General features: G+C 44.3%; 1 protein-coding gene across 1 annotated transcript; it reads right to left on the bottom strand.

Annotated features, from left to right (window-relative positions):
* Nucleotides 1-8: 8 nt before the first annotated feature.
* LOC112081983 lies at nucleotides 9-822 on the bottom strand. The gene is made up of 2 exons (XM_024149059.1): nucleotides 267-822; nucleotides 9-190 (listed from the first exon to the last, which is right to left on the bottom strand). The coding sequence occupies exons 1-2, from the start codon at nucleotides 820-822 to the stop codon at nucleotides 9-11; spliced, it is 738 nt and encodes a 245-aa protein (XP_024004827.1).
* Nucleotides 823-949: the final 127 nt, after the last annotated feature.

Raw genomic sequence — 949 nt, 5'->3', positions numbered from 1 at the left:
ATGATTAGTCATTCCGCATCTTGAGCAAGGAGTTGGTCTAGATGAACTGCCTCTTTGGGTCGGTTTGTTGATACCACGACCCTTACCCCGACCAAAACTGAGGTTAGGTCGGTTATCTTGGTTCGGTCTACCGCGTCCTCTGCCGCGCAGTCCATGTCCATTTCCACGTCCACGTCCACGATCTGAGGATCTGTTACGTTGGACAAAGTTGGACTCTTTTCTGGTTCCTTCTGGCAATGGGGCTGATCCTGGAGGCCGCATGGCACTGTTCCTCAACAGAAGCTGATTGTTCTTCTCAGCAAGCAGTAAGCAAGATATCAAATCCTCATAGGTGTTATGATTCATGGCACGGTATTGTTGTTGGAGAACAACATTGGGAGTGCCAAAAGTAGAGAATGTTTTCTCTAGCATATCCTTATCAGTGACCTCCTCGCCACATAGTTTTATGAGTGCAACTATCCGAAAGAGTTCGAAATTGAATTCTTCGATGGATTTGAAATCTTCGAACCGTAGGTTCTTCCAGTCGAACTTGGCTTGGGGCAGTATGACCGTTTTCTGATGGTCATATCGCTTTTTCAGTGCCACCCAAAGTTCGAGTGGATCCTCAAGAGTGAGGTATTGTTGCTTGAGAGACTCAGCGAGGTGATGGCGGATAATAAATATCGCCGAGTACCGTTCTGTTTGAGTCGCGGTGTTGGGATCTTTGATGCATTCACCCAAACTTTTTGAGTTGAGGTAGATCTTGGTGTCAAGGGCCCATTTAAGGTAGTTATCTCCGGAGACAGTGAGTGCCTCATATTCGACCTTCTGAATGTTTGACATCTGAAACATATAATAATTTATGTTAAATAATCAATAGTATGAGACTATGGTCATTGGAATAAGGGATTTAAGGTATTCTTGGGAAAACTTTCCATTTCAGGAAACTTGCTATTTTAGGAAACTGCTA

This window comes from Eutrema salsugineum, unplaced genomic scaffold (genome assembly GCF_000478725.1).
Source record: "Eutrema salsugineum unplaced genomic scaffold, Eutsalg1_0 scaffold_1, whole genome shotgun sequence".
Lineage (NCBI taxonomy): Eukaryota > Viridiplantae > Streptophyta > Magnoliopsida > Brassicales > Brassicaceae > Eutrema > Eutrema salsugineum.
Note: the sequence above shows the minus strand (reverse complement) of the source record. Positions and strands in the feature narration are given on the sequence as shown.